This window comes from Leptonychotes weddellii, chromosome 2 (assembly GCF_054177405.1).
Source record: "Leptonychotes weddellii isolate Sample4059 chromosome 2, ASM5417740v2, whole genome shotgun sequence".
NCBI classification, from domain to species: domain Eukaryota; kingdom Metazoa; phylum Chordata; class Mammalia; order Carnivora; family Phocidae; genus Leptonychotes; species Leptonychotes weddellii.
Window position 1 is genome coordinate 72813909 of NC_138370.1, and position 25085 is coordinate 72838993.

The 25085-nt window shown below is 42.3% G+C and overlaps 1 protein-coding gene and 1 non-coding gene across 2 annotated transcripts in view; both read left to right on the top strand.

Annotated features, from left to right (window-relative positions):
- Positions 1-1326: 1326 nt before the first annotated feature.
- TBC1D9 (TBC1 domain family member 9) overlaps positions 1327-25085 on the top strand; it is a 56536-nt gene continuing 32777 nt past the window's right edge. The window contains exons 1-9 of the mRNA XM_081811854.1: positions 1327-1450; positions 8242-8470; positions 8895-9156; positions 10908-11115; positions 16841-17047; positions 17943-18113; positions 18912-19062; positions 21740-21954; positions 24521-24638. Coding sequence (XP_081667980.1) covers positions 8341-8470; positions 8895-9156; positions 10908-11115; positions 16841-17047; positions 17943-18113; positions 18912-19062; positions 21740-21954; positions 24521-24638 — 1462 coding nt within the window. The 5' untranslated portion in view covers positions 1327-1450; positions 8242-8340. The remainder of the gene's footprint in view (positions 1451-8241; positions 8471-8894; positions 9157-10907; positions 11116-16840; positions 17048-17942; positions 18114-18911; positions 19063-21739; positions 21955-24520; positions 24639-25085) is intronic.
- On the top strand, positions 22704-22810 carry LOC115944639 (U6 spliceosomal RNA). Its single transcript, XR_004079169.1, has one exon. It is a non-coding gene; the product is annotated as a U6 spliceosomal RNA (small nuclear RNA).

Here is a 25085-nt window from a genome sequence, read left to right on the forward strand (position 1 = left end):
GGTTCTGAAACCCCTCAAGCCTACCTCACCTCAAGGAGATTTTAGTTCTGCTCTTACAGTTCTTTTTTTTTTTAAGATTTTATTTCTTTATTTGACAGACACAGCAAGAGAGGGAACACAAGCAGGGGGAGTGGGAGAGGGAGAAGCAGGCTTCCCGCTGAGCAGGGAGCCCGATCTGGGGCTCCATCCCAGGACCCTGGACCATGACCTGAGCCAAAGGCAGATGCTTAACAACGCCTGAGTCACCCAGGCGCCCCGCTCGTACAGTTCTGAGTATAATTGTAGACACACTCGTGTCTCCCGCCCTTCTTTGTCAGGAGTCAGAGTGAGATTCTGACTTACCTTGAATTGCTGGTGACAGAGGACCAAGAGAAGAAAAGACACTGTTAAGAAATCAAGGAAAAGAAAGCTTGGAAATCTGAGGAGATACCTGGAGGTTGAACCAGTGGAATCAGAAAATCATTCCTTAATTCTGGAATGAGTAGTGCATACGCTTTGTCTATATGTATATGAATGATTTATAAAACATGGTTATCTGCAAGATCATTAACAATGCCAGAGCAAGAATAAAAGGGGAAGGGGAAGGAATTTAGCCCAGTATCTTTACAACCACATCCTGACAGCACGCCTCCGTGTGACACCCTGCAGTTGTGAGCGGAGAGCAGTGCCGGTTACATATGCTACAAGGCTGGGGTGGTTTCAGTGTGGAGCTTGCCAGGCGAGGTGACTTAATGCTTCTCACCACTGACCCAAGTGCAGTGACTTGCTCGGAGGCTGTGAGGATGACCTCATCCCATTACATTTCAAGGCAGCTGTGCTTGCGAGAGCCAGGCAGCTCTTCTCCAGCGATCATCCCCTTTCACATCTCATTCATAATTGAAGTGAGTGAGGATCATTTTTGCCCATTACAGGAGGTGGTTACATCAAACCTCCAGGGGCATACGAAAGCTCTCAAATCATTGCAACTTAACAACTGTAACCTAGTATCCTAACAAGATCTAGGTTACCCTGTGAAGTGCAGGTTCTAGGAGGGAGGCAAGCAGAGGGTTGTGCTCAAGTCCCAATCCAGAGACCTGAGTGGGAGAAATGTTGCTAACTTCTACTGGAGACAGTGTTAGGAGAGTTTCTGAACCCACCTGATCAGTGCTTACTCTCAGGTTTCCATATCTTTAGGTGTCTTCTGTGTTTCATCTGAAGGGAAGAAAACATTTAAAGGCAGAGCTGTTGGGACAGTGGTCTCCTTTAGTGACACTGATGAAGTGAACCTGTTTAAGTATCTTTTAAATTCCCAAAATTTTATTATTTTTTTTATCATCTTACTGTCCATACAGGCGGTTCCAGAAAAGAAATCACCGAACACTGGGAATGGCTTGAGCAGAATCTACTGCAGACACTCTCCATCTTTGAAAACGAGAATGATATCACCACATTTGTGAGAGGAAAAATACAGGTAGTGGGTCATTTGCTTTGTTTTGCTTTAACTTTTAATTGGAAACAATTTCAAACTTACAGAAAAGTTGAAAAAATAAGAGCCTGTAGTAGACCTTTTGCATATTCTCTTATTGTTAACATTTTACCCCATTTACATTATCATTTGAGTGCTCATTTACTTTCTATTTGAGTGGAATTTCCCCCCATATACTTCAGTGTGTATTTCTAAGAATATTCTGTTAAATAATAACACTGCAGTTATCACCTTCAGTAAATTTAACATTAACATTATACTTTAATATTTGGCACATATTCCAGTCTTGTCTAGCGTTTTTTCCCTTTCAGTCCAGCGCAGGATCCAGTCTGGGAAGCAATTGAATTGGTTTTCATCTCTTGTCTCCTTCAATCTAGAACGTTTCTATAGCCTTTCTTTGTCTTTTATGACATTCATGTTTGTTGTTGGTTTTTTTTTAAGATTTTATTTATTTTTTGACAGAGAGAGAGAGATAAAGAGAGTGAGAGAGGGAACACAAGCAGGGGGAGTGGGAGAGGGAGAAGCAGGCTTCCCGTGGAGCAGGGAGCCTGATGCGGGGCTCGATCCCAGGACCCTGGGATCATGACCTGAGCCAAAGGCAGATGATTAATGACTGAGCCACCCAGACGCCCCGATGACATTCATGTTTTTAAGTATGCGGTTCTGTTTTTTTTAACGGGACATTTTTTCGTCTTGGGTTTTGTCAGATGTTTCCTAGGATTTGATTCTGATTATGCATGCCCAGGTGGAGCACTTCATACATAATCTTACATCCTTTTAAGAGTATCATTTCTGGAGGCACATGATATCTCCCCTCATGGGTGATAGACCCAGCAAGGTGTTACCTACCCAGGTTCTCCACTGTAGAGTGACTAATTTTGCCTTTTCCAATAATAAACAATTTGAAATTTTCTTTCTTTCTTTTTTTTAAAAATATTTTATTTATTTATTTGACAGAAAGATAAGAGAGGGCACAAGTTGGCAGAGTGGCAGGCAGAGGGAGAAGGAGAAGCAGGTTCTCCGCTGAGCAGAGAGCCGGATGCGGGGTTCAATCCCAGGACCCTGGGATCATGACCTGAGCTGAAGGCAGACGCTTAACCCACTGAGCCACCCAGGTGTCCCCATGTCCCAGACTCATCTTGTAATTTCTCTGTCCCAGTCCTAGAATCAGCCCTTTGTTTCAGTTTGCTTTGTTTCAGGCCCTTTCTTCTTTGCTGCATTGTTAGTTTAATTTTATTTTTTACATGCAGAAAATAATAACATGCTTCCAAAAGTTTAAATTTCCCAAAGTGTTACTCCCTTCTACATCCTTGCTACCCTGTTCTCCCCAACTTTTTGTAGTTAACCAACTTCCTTGTTATCTGGTCTATCCTTCCTGTGTTTCTTTTTGTAAAAAGAGGCAGATATGTGTATTTTTCTTATTTTTCTCTAATTCTTATACCTCAGTCTTCATGTACTTATGCTCCTCTGCATTTGCTCTTTTCACTCAATAACTCTTGGGTAATACTTCATATCAGTTCATAGAGAGTATCTACATGTTGTGTTTATTTATTTATTTTATTTTTTATTTTTTTTAAATCAAGTTGCAATTTCTATTTATTTATTTATTTATTTATTTATTTATTTATTTATTTGACAGAGAGAGACACAGCGAGCGAGGGAACACAAGCAGGGGGAGTGGGAGAGGGAGAAGCAGGCTTCCCGCAGAGCAGGGAGCCCGATGTGGGACTCGATCCCAGGACCCTGGGATCATGACCTGAGCTGAAGGCAGTCGCTTGACCAACTGAGCCACCCAGGCGCCCTGTTGTGTTTATTTTTTAAGAAACATTTTAGTAGTTTGGTTTTTTTTTTTGAAATATTAATTTTTAGATTTACAGAAGAACTATAAAAGATAGGACAGAGAATTCCCATAGACCGTATCACTCAGCTCCCATTAATACTAATATCTTCTGTAACCATAGTATATTTATCAAAGCTAAGAAATGAACATTAATGCAATATTGTTAACTACAGGGCCACCTGGGTGGCTCAGTCAGTTAAACATCTAATGCTTGGTTTTGGCTCAGGTCATGATCTCATGGGTCATGAGATCGAGCCCGCATCAAGCTCCACACTCAGTGTGGAGTCTGCTTGAGATTGTCTCCCTCTCCCTCTGACCCTCCCCCTGCTCACCCTTTCTTGCACACGCACTCACTCTCTCTCAAATAGATAATCTTTTTTTTTTTTTTTTTAAAGATTTTCTTTATTTGTCAGAGAGAAAGAGAGAGCACAAGCAGGGGGAGCAGCAGGTAGGGGGAGAAGCAAGCTTCCTGCTGAGCAAGGAGCCTGATGCGGGGCTCAAACCCAGGACCCTGGGATCATGACAGACGCTTAACCAACAGCCACCCAGGCGCCCCAATAAATAAATCTTTAGAAAAAAAAATATTGTTAACTATAGACTTTATTTGGATTTTACCAGTTTTTCCACTTCATGTCTTTTTTTATTCCATGATCCAATCCAGGATCCCACATTGCATTTAGTGCCTGATTCTTTTTAATAGGTGCATATTATGTGTGTATGTACTGTAGAGAAATCAGCCCTCTTCTACCCTTGGACATTTAAGTAGTTTCCAATATTTTGCAATTATAAATATATATATGCACACACACACACATGCACACAAACATATAATATACAATTATAATTGTACATACAATTATAATTCATACATATAATAATATACATGGCTATGTGTGTGTGTGTGTGTTTGTATTGTGGGGATCTATCTTTAAGATAAACTGGTAGAAGTGGTACTGCCGAGTCAAGGGGTAAATGCATGTGTCATTTTGCTTCATATTGCCAAATGCCCCCCCGGCCCGCCAACACACACACAGGAGTTGTACCAGTTTACATTCCCACTGGCGTGTATGGGAATGCCTGTTTTCCCACAGCTTCACCAAGAAAGCAGATTATCAAGCTTTTGAGTTTTTGCCAATCTGATGGGAAAATATTTTAGTGTTTTAATTTGCATTTATCTCACTTGTGAGTGAAGTTGAACATCTTTTTAAATGTTTAATGAGCATTTTTATATCTCTCTAGATTCTCTGCTCATGTCTTTCACTTATTTTTCTATGGGACTTTTGGTCTTATTTTTCTTTAATTCTTAAAAGTTCTTTTATATAAAGGCCATTAGCCTTTTATCGGTAATATATATCATAGATATTTTCCCTAAGTTTGTCATTTGTCTTTTGACTTTGCTCATGATAGTTTTTGCCATGGAACATTTAAATGTTTTACTTAGTCAAAATTACGAATTCTTTCCAAATTTTTAGTCATCGTTAGAAAGCCTTTCTTTACCCCCAGGTTAAGGAAGAATTCTAGGAAGTGATCTGATAGTTCACTTCTCATTAAAATTACACAGAATGGTCAATTTCTTCTCTTTCACTAAACTTTTACAGGAACAAGTAGTAGTTTTATAATCAGAAAAAGAAGTGGAATATCATTGGTTTTTAGGGTCTGATATTTTTGAGGGAGAGAACTGAATTTTAACTGGACCACATAAAATTAGGGAGGGCTGAACAGCACAAAAGCACATATATCAGCCTCTTCCTTTCTCCCACCCTTTGCCCCTCAAGATGGATATTTTTCACTGCTTCAGGATGGCTGATTTCAGTTTTTACTCTGTGGTCATAATTAAAGAAACTAGACAGGTAGTGAAGAGGGTAAAAATGGGAGCAGGGAAGATGTTGGGCAGGGTCAGTTTGAAGTTGGGAGGAGCTTCCAAACAAAAAGAGTGTTCTCAAATAACTGAGAGTTGTTTTATTGATAAAACCCATCTGATTTTATAACTTCTTCATTTCATTTCTGAGTCACGTGTCTGAATTTCTGGGAAGTAATGGCTGAATTTCTGGGAAGTAATGGAAACGGAGAGAGTGTGAGGTTCCTCATTTGACAGTCATTTGACCGTATTGCAGGGGGCAGCTGACTGGTGCGGGGATGGGCGTGAGGCCTCGTCCCCATGCAGGAGCCATTACTGACGTCCCCAGTTAGGTGTTGCTAGTCCTCCCTCAGATGGTGCCGTCTTTGGGCAATAGATACAAATTGCTTAGAAGTGACAATAGCCAGGAGGAAAACAAAAACAAGCATACAAAAAAACCCAGAAAATAAAACAAGGACAATTATGTCAAATAGCCATTCTTCTCACTGTTTCCATTATACCAAAAATGTCACATTTAATTCCCCTGAAACCAATTATGAGGAAGGAATTGCTATTAATGCAATTATGTGTGAAAGAATGTCATTCATGTGCAAATGAATGCTTTAAGCATTCCCAGTTGTCCAATAATGAAGGGAACCAACAAATTTATTTGTTTTGAGATTTAATTAACTTCTATAAATTATAAATGTAATCATTAACTACAGAGGCAACCATAATCCAAACCCATAGATCACATTTTGTGTATTTCTTTCTAGATTTCTGGAGTGCATTTTATCATAATAGTAGTCTTACTGTGCATATAATTTTGTATCACGTCTTTGTTTCCTTGACTGGTATTGTTATATAATTTTTAGTTATTTTAATAATGGAATAAATCCCACTATTGACCTCACCATTCCTCTCTTTCTAGAAGTCCCTTAGCTTCTAGACCAACGCGGACAGGCACAAAGAGTAATACAATACAGTGAACACTTGTTCATATAAGGTCTCCTATAGTTTTTGTTTCATTCCTTTGGGATAGATTACAAATTACAAAATGTTGATTACTGAGTTAGTTTACACATTTTTCATGGAACTTAGTAGAGATTGTCAGTATATTAGAATCCCTGTGCAATTATACCACTTTTCAGTATTCTGGTTGGTTTAAATCGTTTTCCACGCTTAATAGGTAAAAGATGGGATCGTACTGTTTTAATTTTCTATCTTTGATTATGAGGTTAAACATTTTTTCATGTTAGCTAAGTTAGTTTTCCTTTTTGTGAATTCTGTGTCAATGTCGTTTGTGTGTTTAAATTTATATTGGGCATCCCAAATATTTGGATTGTAGTAATTTTTCAGTTAGGTGAAGTTGTTGTCTGGAACCAGGATAACCCATTTTATATCATGTAGAACCTGTAGAACATAAAAGAAGGAGACGTGCCATCCCTTTGTTCCATTATCCACCTGGCTAAGAAATTACAAGCAAACTAAGGAGAGGTTCTGCATTTCTGGATCCTCTCCCTTAAAGGTGGGGAAGTTGGGAGTTGAACCCTATGGGGACTTTACTGCTGAAATTAGTTGGCAAGGCCTGGTCTGTTGATGTTATGTACTAGGCCCTGGAGTGTTCCAGAGTGTTGTTTCTTAGTTCCATATCCTCATAAATTCTCTCATATTAGAAATATCTTGTATTTGGGTGCCTGGGTGGCTCAGTCGTTAAGCGTCTGCCTTCGGCTCAAGTCATGATCCTGGGGTCCTGGGATCGAGTCCCGCATCAGGCTCCCTGCTCAGCCTCCCACTCCTCCTGCTTGTGTTCCCTCTCTCGCTGTCTCTCTGTCAAATAAATAAATAAATAAATAAATAAATAAATAAATAAATAATAAAAAAAAGAAATATCTTGTTTTTTAAACTTGGATGAGCATTCTAGAAGTATGCTATTTAGTAGATTTGGAATAATGCTGTTTGAATGTTTTTCCACTCAAAACATGGGTATCATTTGCTTTGTTATACATCACTCCCTTCTAGTATTCTCCTTACTCTGACTTTAGGTCAGAGCCCTGCTAAGTGGTCCAGGGGAAAGGTATTAGCCCACTTGAGGGTCTCCAGGCTTACGCTAAGTTGATTGGCCATTGGGGTTGCCTAGAAACCCAACTGCTACTACTTACTAGTGGTTTCCCACTCGGTCAGTTATATTTATTCATTCATTTCATATATATATATGTATTTGATCCCACTCTAAAGGCATTGATAATTTTGAAATGTCACATAAGCTGTAGGTATATTTGCCAACTGGGAAAGGTTTTTCCATCCTTCTTCTGAACTGGCTACTTCTCCCTACCCAGAGGTCCAGTGCCATCATGCAACCTCGTGGTTGTCTGAAGTTCCCTAATGCAGCACTCTACCAAAGCCTGCTCATTCCTGGATTAGCCTCGGTTCCAAATGGATCTCCTCTGGTTTCCATGAAAGCCAGCCATCTCTGTTCTCTTAATGAAGTAGTAATCTTGAGAAAAGCAGAAACTGACCTTTGGGGTGACTTTATCATGATGAGCTAAGAAAAGCAGTAGAATTTGCGAAATCGTTACATCTCCTCATTTGTGGAATAAAACCATGGGCTTCATTCTAAATGAACTTCTTAAAATGATTAGCACCAATAAACAGATAATCAAATCAATATTGTTATTTGAAGATCTTTTAGTACACAAGTGCTCCTCAGTAACAGGCTTAGAATTGGGGCGCTGCCCTTGAAAAATAATGTATCAATTAAAAAAAAATTCTAGCATTAGAAATTGGTTTTTTCCTCTCCAGCATTTACAGCATGCAGAAAAAAGCAGCCCTAGTCTTTTTTTTTTTTTAAAGATTTTATTTATTTATTTGACAGAGAGAGAGAGACACAGCGAGAGAAGGAACATAAGCAGGGGGAGTGGGAGAGGGAGAAGCAGGCTTCCCATGGAGCAGGGAGCCCAATGTGGGGCTCGATCCCAGGACCTTGGGATCATGACCTGAGCTGAAGGCAGACGCTTAACGCCTGAGCCACCCAGATGCCCCCAAACAGCCCTAGTCTTATTAATATTCATCGTGTGCCTCGTTTTCTCCTTGCTGTAGGGCATCATTGCAGAGTATAACAAGATCAATGATGTGAAGGAAGATGATGACACGGAGAAGTTTAAGGAGGCCATTGTGAAATTCCACAGGCTGTTCGGGATGCCCGAGGAAGAGAAGCTCGTCAACTATTACTCTTGCAGCTACTGGAAGGGGAAGGTCCCCCGTCAGGGTTGGATGTACCTCAGTATTAACCACCTTTGCTTTTATTCTTTCCTTATGGGAAGGGAAGGTGAGTTGTCTAGAATTTCAGAGGGAAGCTTGGGAAAGTCTGTTGAGAGTTTGCCCCAAACTCATAAACCACATCAAAATGCCAAAAATAGATCTGTAGTGATGACTTGGTCTACACTGTGTTTTAACTACCGAACAAGTGAAGGCAATTATTTTCATTATTAAAAAAAAAAAAAAGGTTATTAAGTAATAAAAGTTCTCCAGAGCTATCATAAATGTCGTTGACATGGACTTCAATCCATAATAATGATGACTTCAGAATTTACGGGGTCTGAATTTGTCTCTGAAACAAACAAAACAGTAATAAATATGGGGCATGCAAACTCCAAGGAGTTCAGCAAAACTGGGGGCTGGGTTGTGAGACTGAAGGATCCTTTGGGGATTTTAAGGAGCCAGGTGCTCACCAGCTTGTTCCCTGTGCTCAGCCAAGCTGGTGATCCGGTGGGTGGACATCACACAGCTTGAGAAGAACGCCACGCTGCTTCTGCCTGATGTGATCAAAGTGAGCACGAGGTCCAGTGAACATTTCTTCTCTGTATTTCTCAACATCAATGAGACCTTCAAGTTAATGGAGCAGCTCGCTAACATAGCCATGAGGCAACTCTTAGACAATGAGGGATTTGAACAGGACAGATCCTTGCCCAAACTGAAAAAGAAGTCTCCTAAAAAAGTGTCGGCTCTAAAACGGTAGGTGACAGAGACAGAGTCTTACACACTTTAGAAACAAGAAACCCTTACATTCATTTATGAAGTGTGACTTTTTCTGAACCTCTTCAAGGGTTCTGAACGCTTTTCTGGGTATAGATGCAGAACTGAAAAAGACTGAAGCACTCAAAGGTCAGTGAGTGACATGGCCAGCTCTGACACCAAGTGATGGGAACTCTTCTGGTCCTAGGGGCGGGGTGCCTATGGGCAGGTGCTATGGGGAAATGGGGCAGGGTGGTGGGAAAGGCCCTCAGGGGATGCTGCTTGGAGTGGACTCTCAAGAGGTAGTAGAAGTTACCCATACAGATTCAGTAGGATGGATATTTCAGGCAGAGGGAATAACATGGTGCGGGAATCACAAGGGAAAAGCGCAGAGGGGATTAAGTCCATCAATGTCTGGAAAGTGGTGAGGCATGTGATGAGGAGAGGCTGCAGAAAAGCCTGGAAGTCTGGATGTGGGACTGGAGCTAGAGAGAGGGCGAGGAAAAAGGTGAGGCTCTCAAGTGTGAATGTATGCATGGAATTGTCCAGAACTGAGATGGGGAGTGAGAGAGGGAGAGCATGTCCAAGGGATGTGCCAGCTCAGTTTTGATCATGTTGAGTTGAGTTGTCTGCAGAGCATCACATTGAAGATCGGTCCGGTAACATACATGGAATTGGAAATCCCTGGCATACAGCTGGTACTTGGAACCTGACAAAAGATCACTGCGATTAAGATGTCCGGGGATTTGAGGCGTGTTTCAGTAGAGCGGTTGAAGGTGAATGGGGTTACTGCAGTGCACTGAATCACAAGTGAAAGGCAAGGAACGGGATATAGGCAAGTGTAGACTGCTCTTTCAAGAAATTCAGTAGGAAAGAAGGAGGGATTGCTCTTAGAATGTAGAAGATTTGAATATCGGATGGAAGGGGAAGGGTTTGTGGTGACGGGAGATGCAGAGAAGGAGGGAGCACGGAGCTAAAGCTATAAGGAAACCAGTCATTTTAGAAATGACATCTCATAGGGCATGGAAAAAGTTGCTTGCGTGTGCTGATACCTCTCCCTCTGAAATGGAAAGGAAGTAAGAGTGGTTGAGAATGGAGGAAAGTTGGAGGTAAAAGGGAGGGTATGGGTGGGGGGGAGCTCCTAGAAACTCAACCACCCGGGGGCTGAGGTGGCATAGGAGCTTGAGGGGAGAGGTTTGAGCAACTGACTTGATAAACAGGAAAAAGGACAAAAAAAAAAACAAAACAAAAACCGAGCTGAGGTCGGAAACTCTCGTTGTCCAAGAGGTGGATTGTTCCTGGGTTTCAGGCAATTTTGTTGTCTTTTTAGGGCAGACAGTGATGGCCAGATTCATGAGGCTTGTTTGCATTTTCATCAGATCTTTCTTAAGAGATAAGGCCTCCAAAGTGGCTCTGGAGAAGTGTGAATGTAATAATCTCTTTAGAAATTATTGTATTCCTTTAGAAAAAGAGCGGGTTTCCCATCCAGGCCTAGTTTTCCTGAGATTCTTTAACATTTACAGATACTGATGGTAAAATGACTGCCCAAGGGACCTAAATATATTAAAATAATTATATTGTGCTTCTGGGTCATAGGTTGGAGTTAGCTCCAACAGAAAGCCAAGAAGGTGGGGATGAGTCTGACAGGATGGAGGCGCAGAGAGATGGGCCGGGGGACCTCCCCTGCTGCATCCTTTAGACGCTATTGAAACGTTGCTCTTGCGTGAGGTGACGCTGTTATCGCCTTCCAGCGATCTCGACGCCAGGGCAAAGAGTGAGAGATACCGTGCACTTTTCCGGCTGCCCAAAGATGAAAAACTAGACGGCCACACAGACTGCACTCTCTGGACTCCATTCAACAAAATGCACATTTTGGGGCAGATGTTTGTGTCCACGAATTACATCTGCTTTACCAGCAAGGGGGAGAACCTGTGTAGCCTCATCATCCCACTCCGTGAGGTAGGTGTCAGGTGAAAATGGATATTCTAAGAGTTTCCTTTGTAATACTTTTCTGTGTGAACCACAGATGTTTTTTACCAGCATTTCGTTGGTGTTTAACCATCGGTGAATGTTCATAATTCTTTCGTGTCCCCGGCCACCCCCTTTTGTGTGTTGTTATTGCTCTCGGTGACCTGAAAGAGCTTTTCTTCCTAGAAAAGGCAGCCTAGAGTTTTGGGGTTTTTTAAAAAGATTTTATTTATTTCTTTGAGAGAGTGTGAGAGGGAGCATGAGCAGTGGGGAGGGGCAGGAGGAGAGGGAGAAGCAGACTCTATGCTGAGCAGGGAGCCCGATGTGGGACTCGATCCCAGGACTCCAGGATCACGACCTGAGCTGAAGGCAGACGCTTAACCGACTGAGCCACCCAGGCGCCTCCAGCTTAGAATTTTAAAATGGAGATTTTACTATTATTCAGGTGTGGTGAGGCCAACACATCAGGAAGTGGCTGCCACTGGAAGGAGAGCTTGTTGTACTCACCATCCTTCTGGGAGAAGCCATGGGGGCACATTGGGGAAGCACCACGATTGGTCCATAGGCACAGGGAGTCAGGAAATGAGGGCAGGAGCCTTTATTGTGATTTCTTTGTGAAGAAACAGGCGAGGCAGGGGAAGCAGGTTTTGGATGGGCTAGTTGGAATAATTTCAGCAGGCTCTGGGGCATAGGGGCTGTCCCTAGCTATCTGGTATCTGACCACCCCCCCCCCCCCCCCGGGTGACTAGAACAAGGATAATTGACCCTGAGTGTGGAATTGGATTAAGGAGGTGAGGGCAGTGTGGCGGGTTCTGCATGCTTGGTTTGCATAGGAATGGCCTGCTCCCAGGTGAGTCCTTTATTATCTCTTGGAGTTGGCTAACTCTGGGAGGGTGGCCCTGCCAGGGTCAGCAAGGCCCGGGATGTCCAAGCCTCAAATACAGAAACTAGAAAATGTAGTTATTACACCTGCTCACAGCCTGAGAGCAGCTTGGTCCCAAGGAAACAGTCTGGATTGTGAATTGGAAGGCCAAATGTTAGATCTGGTCTGCCGGTTACCAGGAATAGAACCACCGCACTGCTGGCCACAGAGGCAGATTCTTGAGCCTGCCCCACATTTTTTGAATCTCTGCAAGTTTTGGAATCTGTATTCTAATAGAGTCCCAGGCTGATTTCTCGTGCAAAATGAAGACATTGTGCATTCCTACCCTCTACACATTCTTACTGTTTTTGGGGAGGAGGTGGCTTCTGTCCTGTCTCCACAGTGCTAGGTGGTTCTGGTACTTGTGTGGAGACCTTGCCTTGAGGTTCAGAGTTGAGGAGGAACTCCAGGTTAGGCTCTTGGGGGCTAGAAGTCTTATGGTTTCGTTTCTAGTCCCAGCGACCACTTTCAACCTGCCCTGGTCCTTTTCTAGAAGTTAAGGTGGTTAGAAACTTTGGTTATGTAATTAAGATTGACTCTTTGTTATTCCCTAGAGTAAAGGATTCAAGTATCCCTCTGCCTTCTTTTCTTTTTTAAAGAGATCATTTATATGAGCAGATTTTTTTTAAGATTTTATTTATTTATTTGACAGAGAGAGACACAGCGAGAGAAGGAACACAAGCAGGGGGAGTGGGAGAGGGAGAAGCAGGCTTCCTGCTGGGCAGGGAGCCTGATGTGGGGCTTGATCCCAGGACCCTGGGATCATAACCTGAGCTGAAGGCAGACGCTTAACGACTGAGCCACCCAGGCGCCCCTGTTTTTCTATTGTTTTAAGAATAATTCACCATTATCACAGAGAATTTGTGAATGTACAGACAAATAAAAAGAAAACATTTAGGGGTGCCTTTCTCGCTGTCTCTCTCTCTGTCATTTTATAAATAAATAAAATCTTAAAAAAAAAAAAATTCATCCTTAGTCCCACCAGTCAAAGATAGCCCCCGTTATTCTGCTGTACAGCTTTCTAGGTTTTTTCTATACTTCACTGTGTTTATGTCATTTATATTACTTAGATATAAAACATAGGGAATTTTTATTTTTTGCTTACTTCCTTCAACACGGAGTGTATATTAAACTTCCCCCATATCATTAAATGCTCTTTGATAGTATCATTTTTAATGACTGCATATTATTCCATTAACTGGATCTATAAAATTTATTCAGTTACCTGTGGTTGGACCGTTGCATTGTTTTTAGTTTTCTTCCAATTATATGTATAATTTTCCTTAAAGTATGAATTATAAATTCCTAGAAGCTGAGTGGGTGGATCAAAAAGAATGCAAAATGTTAGGCAATTGACAAATCTGGTCCTATTTTAATATGAGCAAACTGGTGTTACAACACCATTTGAGGTGATATGTGGTGGGGTTGAATTCTGAGGTGGATAATTCGATAATTTGACAATCACTTACATTTGGCTCTGGAATGGATTTCATAACTTTTTCCAGCAAATGTACCTTCTTTGCCATAGACTATTACTAAACCTAATTTTCTTCATTTCTAAATTTCTTCATCAAGTATGACCCAAAAGCAAGTTACCTGCAACAGCTAGGGCAACCCATTCCAGGATTAAGGATGTGCATTGATGAATCTGAGCAAATCATCACTCTGTTTATCCAAATGGAGATAAGGAGTGGGGAGGGGTCAAGATGTCTGCTCCCCTGTTCACCACATCCCGCTGCCTCTCCTCACCTTTCAGTGCAGTATACGGTACAATAGTGGGAGTTCAGGGCAACTGAGAGAACGGGGATTGATGTTCTCAGCCCGTCATTGGCTTGCTGGCTTTTCCTAACGGCTGGTAGAGCGGCGATCATTCAGTCATATTCCAGGGTAAGTCAGAGGAGGAACAATAGTTGAGGTAGTAGCATCGAGAAATAAAGCATGTTATGTTGGTGGATGAAATTTTTTTTTTTTTTAAGATTTTATTTATTTATTTGACAGAGAGAGACACAGCCAGAGAGGGAACACAGCAGGGAGAGTGGGAGAGGGAGAAGCAGGCTTCCCGCTGAGCAGGGAGCCTGCTGAGGGGCTCGATCCCAGGACCCTGGGACCATGACCTGAGCCGAAGGCAGATGCTTAACCGACTGAGCCACCCAGGCGCCCCGGTGGATGCAACTTTATAAAGAAGGCAGCAGTGCCCTTCCTTTAACCTGATGAATCTCCAAGCTATATGAATGATAGATCCCTAATCCCAACGAATGGAAGAAGCAAAGGACTCTGTAATTTTTACAACCTTTACATTACCTTAACGACAGAAAAGCAGTGGGCCACCACCCTCCCTTCCCCCCACTTACAGGGGGTCTTTCTGAGTAGAGAGGGGTCCATCCATGAACTGCGTACCTTTCAGAACTGACTTAAGCTGATTGATGAGCAGCAGTCTCCATGGGAACATTACATCCTAATTGAAATGGCCACTTGAGGATTATATAAACTAGGAATTGTTTCATTTCATTTTTTATAAATCAGCTAAAATACTGACTGGAGATTGTTAACATATATACCACAGATAGACTTAAGGTAGATCAAATAGACACAGAATCATGTTACTACAGATTTTGAAAAAATTCCTGAGGCAGCAAAGCAGGGAGATAAAGTGAACCCATCAGGTTCCTCATTAGATAGAGATTACAGATAAAGTCTCTCTCTTTTTTTTTAATCATAAATTACCTAGCAGATATTACATATTAAACATCAAGTTTTGATTAAATTCCTGTCTATTTTTATAACCCAAGTCGGTAGTGAAATGTGTCTCATTAAACTAGAATACTCAAATGTTGCTGTTACCCTTTGTCTGTATCACAAAGCTTATGGGATCAGATTCTACCAGAAATAATTTGTCAGCAAAAAATATTTTGTGGTGCATGGGAGCATTCATATGTTTTATATGGGAGCTTTCTGGTTGTTTCTGTATTAATGATCTAGCTAAAGGACTTTCCACTTTGACCTCATCAAGATCCACATGGCCATATGGGTTTTAGGTATGGAGCTTGAACCTTTAGTTCCCTTGGCATTTGGCATTTGGTCTGAGACATCTGGTGACCAAAAGAATCAGAAAAAAATTGTTTTGAGAGAAGGAGTTTTTATAGGTCTTTTAAACTTAGGTATCGTTTAGCATGTTTTAAATGCCATGGGAAAATCCTTTTGATGATAAAGAAAATTTTTTCCCATTTCTCCAGCTTTTTTTGCATTAGGAAAAAAACCTTTTTTTTTTTTTTTAAAAAAAACACTCTTATGTACAACTCCAAGTACCTCAGGGGATTCCTTTAAAAGTATATATATAGGGGTACATGGGTGGCTCAGTCGGTTAAGTGTTCAACTCTTGGTTTCGGCTCAGGTCATGGTTTTGGGGTCGTGGGATCAAGCCCCATGTCAGGCTCTGAGCTCAGCGCAGTCTCCCTAAGACTCTCCCTCTGCCTCCCACACACTCACTCTCTCTCTCAAATAAATAAATAAAATCTTTTTTAAAAAATTTAAAAAAATATATAGAAATATATATCTAACTATATGTGCTGATAAAATATGAGAGCAGAAGTCAGGTCCTGCAGTTTTCCCTCTTTGGATCCCAGTTGTCCGCATTTTGGATTTGGGGCCATTCAGCTTTTCAGGCATCTCCTAGTCAGGTTCCATAGCCTTGAAGGGGAAAAAGGTTTTAAAATTCTGCTTTGGAGACAATGTATTTCGTATGAAAATGTTGATGAAGAGGTTAAAGTTGAACCCGTCCAGACTGCTTATAGGTGGAAATGAAGAGAAGAGAAACTGAACTTTAAGGATATAGTCAGAGCTGCTGCAAGTAAACCATTTATCTAGGGCTTGCCTTGAGAGTTTTTTTTTTCCTACTGTGCTAAAGAAAAATATTTTTATGCCTTTATCCTAGTTTCCAGTTGATGAAAATCCTATTATAAAGCCCCAAATATGTCTTCAGTTCAGAGCTAAAACAAATGTCCTTCTTTCCTGCTCGTCTACCTACCTGATGTGGTAGATTTACTTCACCACACGCACGTGCACACCTGCGCACACGGTCCTCCAGTGCAGATGGGGCTGCCATTAAGCTGTTTACATCATGTGTGTTCGGAATTGAGCCTTTAAAACGTCCAGGTGGTAAAAGGAGAGGGTTGCAAAGCCCTGGAATTCGAAGGAGATGTTTGAAAGATGGGTGAGGTTTTGAAAACCATCCCAACCTTAAGCTTGGTAAAAAGGCACAAGTATCACGGGTTGTTTCTGTCTCTTAGGGATGATGCAGCAACGAGGAGTCCTTTCCTTTAGGACTTGTGGAATTTTAATGAAAATCAGGGAGTTTCTTCACAACGAGTTTTCTAAACCTTGGTCCTGTTGATATCGTGGGCCAGACTTTGTCGGGGATCAGCTGTCTTGTGCATTGCACGCTGGTGAGCGGCATCCCTGGCTTCCACCTGCTAGATGCCCCTGGTACCCTCCGCTCGTGACAACCGGAAACGCCTCTAGATGTTGCTGGATGTCTCCGGGGGAGCAAAATTACTCCCAGTGTAGAACTGCTGATTTAGAAAGACCAGCACCGTCATTCCAGCTTCTGATATGAGCTCCAGTTTGAGTTGTTAGCTCTTTTATCGGAACAGAGTCAGAGAATCTCATTCTTGCCTCAGTAAGATATGGGTGTTTCTACACAATGTAAAAGTGTTGCGCTCCTTGTTTGGTGCTGCTTGGAGGCTGCTGTTGGGTGATCCCTGGAAAGTAATGTTCTTTGTTTTGTGTTTCTTTCAGGTGACGATTGTGGAAAAGGCAGACAGCTCCAGCGTACTCCCCAGTCCTTTATCCATCAGCACCAGGAACAGGATGACCTTCCTATTTGCCAATTTGAAAGATAGAGACTTTCTGGTGCAGAGGATCTCCGATTTCCTGCAACAGACAACCTCCAAGATATACTCGGACAAGGAGTTTGCAGGCAGCTGTAACAGTTCAGATGATGAGGTCTGTGGGAATCCCCCTGCGGGTGTTTGCATTCGTCCTAGTACTCTGCCTGAGAGTGGTCCCCTCCTTGTCCATTTTGTTTGATCCTCAAGCTCTGCTAAGATAAGGCACCTACCCTGATGCCCAGAGCAATATCTCATCTCATTTAAATCTCATGGAGTTGGCTTTGGGATTGCAGAGCTGGACAGAGCCCTGTAGATCATCTGTCTAACCCTATTTCATAGTTGAAGAAATTATTAAGTAATTGGTCCTGTTTACTCAACAAGGGACTCTGGTCCATATAGCGACATTGTTGGCAATGTACAGAGGTCACTAAATAAAGTCTCGAATCTGAGATGCAACGTCATGATGATGACCTTATTATGATAAAATACGTACTGTGCCCCTTTTGAATTAGGCCCTGGGCCAACATCCAGGGAAATTAGAGCCCAGGAAAATAGGTGACCAGCTCAAGTGACAGAATAATTACTGGCAGCTGAAATATAAAGATGGTGACCTCACAAGGAACATGCCTGCCCCTGTCCACCTGGTCCAAGCTCATGTGGGCATCAGAAGCTAGAGCGGGCATAAGGAGGCGGTCCCATAAGCAGTTGATTCAGCCATGTCATGCTTTGCATGCGTGCTAACCGGAAACTAACCGCCGACCAGTTTGTTGCAAAAATGCATCAAAAATAAAAGGAAACCTGTTTTGAGCATTGAAGCTTCATGGTCTATGACCCACGCACCTGTCTAATCTCCGCCGAAGCGCTGGCTTGCTGCCTTCCTCCTGTGTTTTCACAAAGCAAGAAACGTGTTGGGAACCATGATGTATTGTTGGTGTCTATACAGAGGACACTGAAGAAGTAGATTCTGCGGCTCACACTCTTTCAACATCTGTTCCTCTGTGCGTCGGCAGGTATATTCTCGGCCCAGCAGCCTCGTCTCCTCCAGCCCCCAGAGAAGCACGAGCTCCGATGCCGATGGAGAGCGCCAATTTAACCTGAATGGCAACAGCGTTCCCACAGCCACACAGACCCTGATGACCATGTATCGGCGGCGGTCTCCGGAGGAATTCAACCCGAAATTGGTGGGTGTCTCCTGCTCTTGCTTGAAATTTTCTGTATTAGAACAATAACATTTAAAAATAGTTTTTAATCAAAGTAAACTCATAAATATCTATGTAAGTAAATATTTTCCTATAAGCAAAGCAGATTTTTATCTAAATCTCTCATTAGATTTTAGAATGGGGGCGCCTGGGTGGCTCAGTTGTTAAGCGTCTGCCTTCGGCTCAGGTCATGATCCCAGGGTCCTGGGATCGAGTCCCACATGGGGCTCCTTGCTCCGCGGGAAGCCTGCTTCTCCCTCTCCCACTCCCCCTGCTTGTGTTCCTGCTCTCGCTATCTCTCTCTGTCAAATAAATAAATAAAATCTTAAAAAAAAAAAAGATTTTAGAATGGCTTCTTCACAGGAGATGAGTGTTATACAGAGTACGGTGACGTTTTTTTTGTCTTGTTTTTAACTGTTAAGTCAGCCAACAAGTAAGTACATAATTTCTCAGCCCACATTTAAAAAACATCAACTCGCTTTCACTTGGAGGTATGGACATAAAGCCATAAATATAATTTGCATTCTGCTGACCCATTTCAGGTAAGTGGAATTCTGATTCTGGTCCAGAAAGCTTCAAAGCAGAACCACAACCTTCAAATTAGGTTCAGGTGTCAAATGAGGAAAGCACTCCAGAAAATCTGACTTCTTGTTCCGAAGAGTTTTGTTCAGAACATAACCACTCTGTTCACTAGGGGAGATAGTCTGACTTTCCATCCAACTTCTCCTTTCCATCCTCGAAGTACTTTGGGATGTAGTAATGTTTCATTATCCCTTTCAGGCCAAAGAGTTTTTGAAGGAGCAAGCTTGGAAGATTCACTTTGCTGAGTATGGGCAAGGGATCTGCATGTACCGCACAGAGAAAACACGAGAGCTGGTGTTGAAGGGCATCCCGGAGAGCATGCGGGGGGAGCTCTGGCTGCTGCTGTCAGGTATGGCCGGGCTTGGGCTGGGGGTCCTGGCCCCGGACTATGCAGGACCTCAGCGCTCCCCTTCCGCCTTCCATCATGTGTCTGGGCTCTTTCAAAATATACAGCCCTCCGGTTCAGCACTAAATCGCCTTTCCTCCCCGGAGTGTTGAAGTTCCTCAGTGAAAACACAGAACACATACAACTGTCCAAATATTGAAGCCATCACCCCCCAAGTCCGCATAACCTCTTCCATCCCCTCACTAACGCTACTTTGGAGAAAAGAGAACCTAAGGGAAAGAGTATAATTCTTTGTGATTTGGGAGGATTTTTTTTTTTTTTTCGCCTCTTCCTGGCTGTGTCCATCGATGAGAACACATGATGAGAATACATCTCATTGAGAATGCTGAAGTGCGGCACATGCTGAGAACTGTCATTGAGGCAGGGAGAGAGAGGAATGAGAAAGCCTCGTCCCTGGTTTCTGCCACCTCCTGAATTTCCTGGTTATCGCTTGGAGATGTGAAGGAGAGGCCAGAATGTGCACTAGAACTGAAGGCCTAGATCACACACTCCAAGCTGGAGACGCCAGGAAGGGCAGAAGGGGGTGTGTCAAGGACCTGTGGGAAAGATGTGCCCACCTTCGCTGGTCCACAGCCAGGCTCATGCCCCAACAGAGCCCGGCGGGGGTCACACTTTTGAGTCCTGCTGGAGACCAGAGGTTCTTCAGGCTAGACCCAATCACGCCTTCCTCCCCGCCTAAAGCGTCCAGTGTTTCCCAGGGGTCTGTTCTGTCGTGAACATCCAGGGCATTTTTTTGGTGTTACTGGTCTTTATAAATCAGTTGCTTTACTTGGTTAGAGGCTTGAAATGTAATCATTTTAGATAAGCTTATTTGAATATTTTTATTTGAACCAAAAATGGTCCAAGTGCTGTTATCAAAACCTTTTATTTTAAAAGTGACATTAAAATTAAAAGAATAGTTGCCACACCTATAGGAAAGCATTTTAAAAAAACCAAACAAACAAACAATCTCCTAGCTCTTTCTAAAAGTAGATATAAATGCTAATTGCCCATAATGAGATGTATTAACATCTCAGCAGTTGGGGGATATAATCCTGAAAAATACTTGGCTTTATCTGTTTCATGTAAAACTAGCTTGTTCTATCCTCATTTATGTGGCTTATTTTCCTTAAGTAGACCAGCCTTAGCTCCTAATTTAGCAATCCAAATTTGAATCCAATGATCTTTGATTACAAATTCAGCCCAAGAAGAGCCTTACTGTCCGTCTTCTGTCTTCCTTGTGTTTGTTGAACTAGGCGCCTGGACAAACTGATTCAGGTCACTGTTGTAGTAAATGAAAAATTCCATTTTCATCCTCATTCAAATTAGAAGTTACTTATAGCCCCATTTTGGATGAAAATGGAACTCAAAGTGAGAGCCAAGAAATAGTACCCGATAGTACGTAGCCCTGTTGCAGAGACACATAGAGAGTTGGACTCCGTATTTTCTTTAATGGTGATGGACGATGTGAGGCCAGGGGGTGGAGCGGCCAACAGCTCCTATTTCCACCCAGCTCACCGGGGGTAGGATGCGTGGGGTAGGTTGCAAGCCAGCTCACCCATGGGGAGAGCCCAGCTCCTGGTAGGGGAGGCCCGCCTGGGTCCCGCCCAGCTCCCCGTGACTCTTAGGGCCACTTTACCAGGACCTGGCTTGGTGTACACAGTGAAGTACAGGCCAGACGGTAAGATATCTTTGCAGATCTCCCTTGGAAACAAAGCAAAAGCCCGTGTTCGGTTGCTGTCAACCAGACTGCCTTTTCCTGGGTAAAGTGTTGAGTGGTGAGGCTGTCTCTTCTGGGTGACTGTCATTGACACGGTCCAGGCCAGCCCAGGGGTTCTAATTTCTAATCAGTGAAATACAGATCAGTTTATCTTGTCATTTAGTGTGTGTGTGTATAATATGTATACATATATGTGTGTTTTATATATGTGTGTATATATATTTATAATTACATGTTATTTTAATTAGATTTAGATTTAGATACTTTCATACATACAGGGTTTTCTGTCTTCAAGAATCTTAAATGCAACTATCTCAAACCAGTGATTCTCAACCCATTTCTCCATCCTCATCCCCAGCACCTGAGGAACTCCCAGCCATAGTGGTGCTCTCTGTGAAGAATGCCCACACCACCCACTGCAATTCTAAAAATCCTTGCATACATTCTAACACCTCCTCCTACTCTGCAGTATGGCTCTTTGAACTCTTCAAAGCTTATGCTTTCGCAAGCAGTTTTCAAATTTCTTTTGGGAGGCACAACTTTCTTTTTCAAGTGAAATCTTAAGGAGAATCCCAATAAAATACCAGCAAAACTGCTCTGGTTGAGGGAGGGCTGAGACGGGGAAGCTTTGGCTTACTCTTGTTCCTTCCTCCTCTTCCTCTAAGTAGGCCCCCCAGGATCGTCTGTGGAAGTTCTATGGAACACAGATTTTTAGCTTGCAAACCTCTAATTTGGCTTACGGTGGAGCTGAAAGAGGGAAGCAGGCTGCAAGTAAATTTACCAAGTCTGGCCACAGTTGCAACAGCCCACCTCACCTGTGGGCAGTCATTATCTCGCAAGTGGCTCACTTGGTAAGCTGTGTTTGCAGACCGAGGGCAGGGCCTGCCGCTTTGGATGTTGTATCTGTTGGGTGTTTCCTAGGTGCCATCAATGAGAAGGCCACACATCCTGGGTACTATGAAGATCTAGTGGAGAAGTCCATGGGGAAGTATAATCTGGCCACAGAGGAGATTGAGAGGGATTTACACCGCTCCCTTCCAGAACACCCAGCTTTCCAGAATGAAATGGGCATTGCTGCTCTAAGGAGAGTCTTAACAGCTTATGCTTTTCGAAATCCTAACATAGGATATTGCCAGGTAAATGACACAGCTGGTTTAGATTATTTTTATTATTATTGTTTATTAACCAGTAAGTCAGAAGAATGGTTGACAGAACCATCCCTGCACCTAAGTTTCTTGACCTTGGCACTATAGACATTGTGGGCTGGATAATTCTTTGTTCGGGGTTGTCCTATGCTTTGTAGGATGTTTAATAACACTCCTGTTTAATACCACATTTAAAAACATCTCTCCACGAAATGCTAGTGGAACTCCCTGGTTGTGACAGCCAAACTGTCTTTAGACATTGCCGAATAGCCCCTGGGGAGCAAAATCTCCCTGGGTTGAGACCACAGCACTGAGCAGAGGAGGTGGGAGACAAGAATGCCCTTTCTGGATCCACCACCTCATACCTGGGTGACCTTCAAGTCACTTCTGATTACTCTCTGAGCTACCCTTCATCCCTCCCCGAGGTAAAAGAGAGCGTGCCTGACACCAGGCCTGTAATTCTGGCTTCTAAGTTCCACAGCGCTCCTACTTTGCATCCTAAGTAAGCACATACTTGACAATATAACTTTTATATGCTAGGATTATATTTCAATACCCATTAAAATAAGTGCTTAATCCGATATTCAAAAAATGTTGCCCCCATACCGACAAAAATTATCTCTTGTACTAGTACATCGACCATAATTGGGAAAGCTCTAAGACCATGTGACTTTAGACTTAAAGACCACATATTCAGACAGGCCTTCCCCGACTATCCAGCTAAAAGCTAAAGCAGGCTTGTGCTCGCTTCGGCAGCACATATACTAAAATTGGAACGATACAGGGAAGATTAGCATGACCCCTGCACAAGGATGACGTGCAAATATGTGAAGCATTCCGTATTTTTGTGGGGAATACAGGCTTCCAGTAATGGAATCAGTAAGTGATGGGAATAAAAGACAGAGCATAAGGAATGTAGTCAGTGATACTGTAATAATGATGTATCAAGGTATCTATCAGGACACTTGAGATGAATGTAGCATAATGTATAAACTTGTGTTAACTATACTCAAAAAAAAAAAAAAAAGTGAAATCACAACGGAAGACAACTTTTCATATGTTGACAAATACCTCAAACATCCCCCAGATCCAGAAAGATGGCATAATTCTTACTAAATGACTGCTTAACACAAAAGTAGATAAATAGAGGGAAAGATAGGTAGGAGGATAGATAGATAGATAAATGCTAAAGCAGGCTTAATTCCTCTACACATACACACAGTACAGGTCTTCCTATACCACATTATTTTATCTTTTTTTTTTTTTTTAAGATTTTATTTATTTATTTATTAGAGAGCGAGCGAGAGAGAAACAGCATGAGAGGGGGGAGGGTCAGAGGGAGAAGCAGGCTCCCCGCCGAGCCGGGAGCCCGATGCGGGACTCGATCCCAGGACTCCGGGATCATGACCTGAGCCGAAGGCAGTCGCTCAACTGACTGAGCCACCCAGGCGCCCCTATTTTATCTTTTTGATAGTACTTAAATACACTCCCAAAATTGATTAATTAACCTTTACATCTTCATTCCGTCTCTCTGACATCAACATTTAAGTCCTGTGGGACTTGTCACCACTGTATTCCCCCATCCCATCCCCCAATACTTAGTCCAGAGTCTGTTACCGACTTACCTTGACTGAATGACTGAGGAGCTAACTGTGACCATGATCATGTACTAGAATCGGCAGGTTAATTCTCAAGTGGAATTTTAATAATGATTTTACTTGGGCAAATATTATGACTTACAAGAAAAAGCCTATTAGACCAAAATTCCTTTTTTTGGTATTTATATTGTAGAAGTCTGACGAACAGTTACTGGTTTGTAAAAGATCAAAAGAAGTACAAGAATTAGTTGGCCTCTGCAATTATAGAATTCATATTTCTCTTTTGATCTTTCTCTTTTTAATTAAGAGGACTATTAAAAGTAGTTGGGCCTTGAGTGGTTATGAGTTAAGTGATAATATCTTTTAATAAAGTGGGTTACTTTAGAATTTAAATTACTGTTACTTATCTCTGCCTTCCTTATCCAGATGGAAATAGTGGGTGAGGACTCCAAATTTGAAAGGTTTTATTGTTCTCAGAGGAGAGCCTCAGGCCGTGTGTACTTGGTTATAGAAACCATTATGGAAGATTAAAAAGGAAATATTTGTCTTGTGCATTAAGGATTAGAAACACTGAGACTTTAGCAGGTTAAAAGCTTTGTCAGATAGCCTTTGGGCCAAGTTTTTGAATGAGGGCTTGCCTGTGTGCAGGGACTCAGTCCTTGGTGAGGTGAGTATTGGTGTTCCTGAAGACCCTTAACAGTTCCGGGCTCAAGGACTAAGGGTTTGGACATTTTTAAAGGGTTCTTAAAAAAAAAAAGAGAAAGAAAGAAACAACTTAGAAGAACATGTGTGTGTAGCTTGCAGAGCTTTTAGGTATTTATTATCTGGCCTTCTGCTAAGACGTTTGCTGGCCCTGTGAGACTAACGCAGTAATTTTTCAGGTTCACAAAATTTCTTATGTTCACGTGTGTCTGATGTATTTAAAATATATTTGATGACACCCTTTTTCGTTGCTTTAGGCCATGAATATTGTCACATCCGTACTGCTGCTTTATGCCAAAGAGGAGGAAGCCTTCTGGCTGCTGGTGGCTCTGTGTGAGCGCATGCTTCCTGATTACTACAACACCAGAGTTGTTGGTACGTGGGGGGTACTTAACATTTTAACCCATGTCTCGTTGCAAAGATGTTTCTAGAGCCAGGGTAGTGGCTAGAACAGCATTTCTAGTCACCATTAGCCAGAAGAGTTTCAGACTACTCCACTTTCCCAAAATGGGAATGAGAGGGCTTGAGTTAATATGGACTGTACACAAAGGAGCCCCATGGAGCTTGAGAGAATATACATGTATCACTGTTAGAGAAATTATTGTAGGAAACACTCGATGTAGGTGTCACTCTGCAACATGTGCGGACGGCACCAAACATGTCGACCATTGGTCAGATTTGACAAAAAATGTTTTCATGAAGCCCATGGAATCTGTGGACAGCAGAAGTATGCAAAAAAAAAAAAAAAAAAAAGAACATACAAAAATTTATCCAAGACTAAGTTTCTGCAGTATTTTTAAGAACTGATTTCATTGCAAGGCA